Source organism: Triticum aestivum, chromosome 1A, assembly GCF_018294505.1.
Source record: "Triticum aestivum cultivar Chinese Spring chromosome 1A, IWGSC CS RefSeq v2.1, whole genome shotgun sequence".
Taxonomy (NCBI): Eukaryota; Viridiplantae; Streptophyta; class Magnoliopsida; order Poales; family Poaceae; genus Triticum; species Triticum aestivum.
This window is the reverse complement of record NC_057794.1, coordinates 324,806,369-324,808,572: the sequence shown is the minus strand read 5'-3', so window position 1 is coordinate 324,808,572 and position 2,204 is coordinate 324,806,369. Positions and strand designations below refer to the sequence as shown.

General features: G+C 55.2%; 1 protein-coding gene across 1 annotated transcript; it reads left to right on the top strand.

Annotated features, from left to right (window-relative positions):
- Window positions 1–1,033: 1,033 nt before the first annotated feature.
- Window positions 1,034–1,713, top strand: LOC123048633 (auxin-responsive protein SAUR32; the record flags this gene model as incomplete). The annotated part of the gene is given in 1 exon segment (XM_044471693.1): window positions 1,034–1,713. A coding segment is annotated over 1 exon segment (366 nt). The 3' UTR covers window positions 1,404–1,713.
- Between the last annotated feature and the right edge of the window lie 491 nt (window positions 1,714–2,204).

Below are 2,204 nucleotides of genomic sequence, written 5' to 3'. Positions count from 1 at the left end.
TTCTTTTTTTGCGGGCTAGTATTATTCTAGAGACCGGGGGCAGCAATAAGAGCGTAAGATATAGTTTGTCATACAATACATATATGCAACTGTCTGAATCCGGTACAGCTGGTGACGCCCGCATAGAATATTTGCGGTCAACTTGCAAACTTTGCAAGCGAGCGAACGAACGAACACCTCATCGTCTTGGCCAAAGAATCCGGCCGAACCGTTATTAGCCCCAGAAAGAATATCCTGTTCCGTTATTATCCTCCTCCCGTCGATCGGATCCCAAGCACACAGGCCTCCTCCTCCTCCTCGCAGCCAAGCCAAGTCAACCCCAAACCGACAGAGAAAGAGAGAACAAACAGTACACGCGAGAAAAGAATACGCAACAAACTCTCGAGTCCCAAGACCGAGCCAGGCAGATCGTAACCGCCAGCGCCAGGCCTGCATCCTCATCCGAGCCCAGATCGGCCGCCCCTGGCCGCAACCGCAGCCGCAGCCGCAGCGGCCACGCGCCCGCCCGCCCGCCCGCCCGGCCTGACCTGACCTGACCTGACCCGACCACCTCCCCTCCCTTCCTTCTCCCCAAAGAAACGCCGCCCAGCCGCGCGCGCCCACGCGAGGCCGGTCGCGTCTCCACGGGTCCGGTTCGTCCCTTCGCTCGGGTAACGGAGACGGGACGGGCACGGGAAGGAAACGGCCACCACCAGGTCACCAACCCCGCACCGCCCCGCACAGGGGCTCCTCCCGGCCTGGGCCGCTATAAAAGGCGGGGCTCCCTCGCCTCCCAACCTCCCCTCTTCTTCCTCGCCAACAACGACCTCCTCCTCCGCACCAGAGAAAAAGAAAGGGAAGCAGGCAAGGTGGAGTAGCTAGGAACCATGTCCAACGTGCCCACCTCCCTCCGCGACTCCTCCCTCACCGTCTTCCGCCTCGCCATCTCCAGCTCCGACCCCTGGCCCTTCTCTTCCTAACCCAAACCCCGCATCCCGATCTCCCTCCCCCCTCCTCCTCCTTCCTCAACAACTCTTCTCCGGTCCTCGCCGCCTCCGATGCACCTCAGGCAGCAGCAGCAGCAGCAGCACAGGGCGGAGATGGTTGCGCCCAAGGGGTGCGTGACGGTGCGCGTGGGGGCGGACGGGGAGGAGCAGCGCCGCTTCGCCGTGCCGCTCGACCACCTCAAGCACCCGCTCTTCGGGGCGCTGCTCGACGAGGCCGAGCGCGAGTACGGCTTCAGGCACCAGGGCGCCATCGCCATCCCCTGCCGCGTCGACCGCTTCGTCCACGTCGAGCGCCTCATCGACCGCGACCTCGGCGCGCACGGCCACCAGCTCGTCGACCTCGACTGCGGCGCCGCCACCGCCCACGCCCACGGCCACCTCCACCTGCCGCGCTTCGTCGGCTGCTTCCGCGCGTGACGGTGACGATGGCGACGCGTCGTCGGCCGCTGGATCTCTTGCTGTTTCTTTGTTAGGGTTGGTTCGTTGAGTAGTTCTCTCCCGTATGCTGCTGGATAGTTTGTTTCGCCCTCCGGTCTCGATCGATCTCCCGTACGTATGGGTTTGTTATGCATGGTTGTTCTCCATTGGTTTGGTTTGTGCTGGCTGGGAGAATCGATCGGAGGACGAATTCCATGTTGATGATGATGATGAAAAATTATGATCCAAGTGTAAAGAGATAATGTAATTGTTAGTAGCTTATTAATCCTCTCCTTTTTTCCTTCATCAATTTGATGCTCTCCGCAGAAAAAGTGGAAGAATATGTGGTTGCTTGTCTACGCGATTTCATCAAACATCTATACTACTCACTCTTTTGACGGGAAATAACGAAATTTGCCGATAAATGCATCTGAATAGATTGAAAGCAAGCAAATAATTTGTTGAAAGTAGAACTATCTCGCGCCAATATATACATGTCAGACGGCACAATTCACGACACAAATTGATATGCATACGAGGTCGAGAATGATGCGATACCAAGTTTCGACATATATTCCCTTCTCCACCTTGGTGAGCATATCCAAGTAATATTCCGGGGTTCGTTCTTACTACTAATTGAGTAGTTATTAGTTATTACTATTATCCTAGATTAGATCTTGGTGCCAAAATTAGTTAAATGACAAGCAATTTTTGTAACCTTGGAAGGGTGATTAAAGGTTTCACTAAGGTTATTAGTACGTGAAATATCTTACGCTTAAAAACAAATAATAATATTCGAAA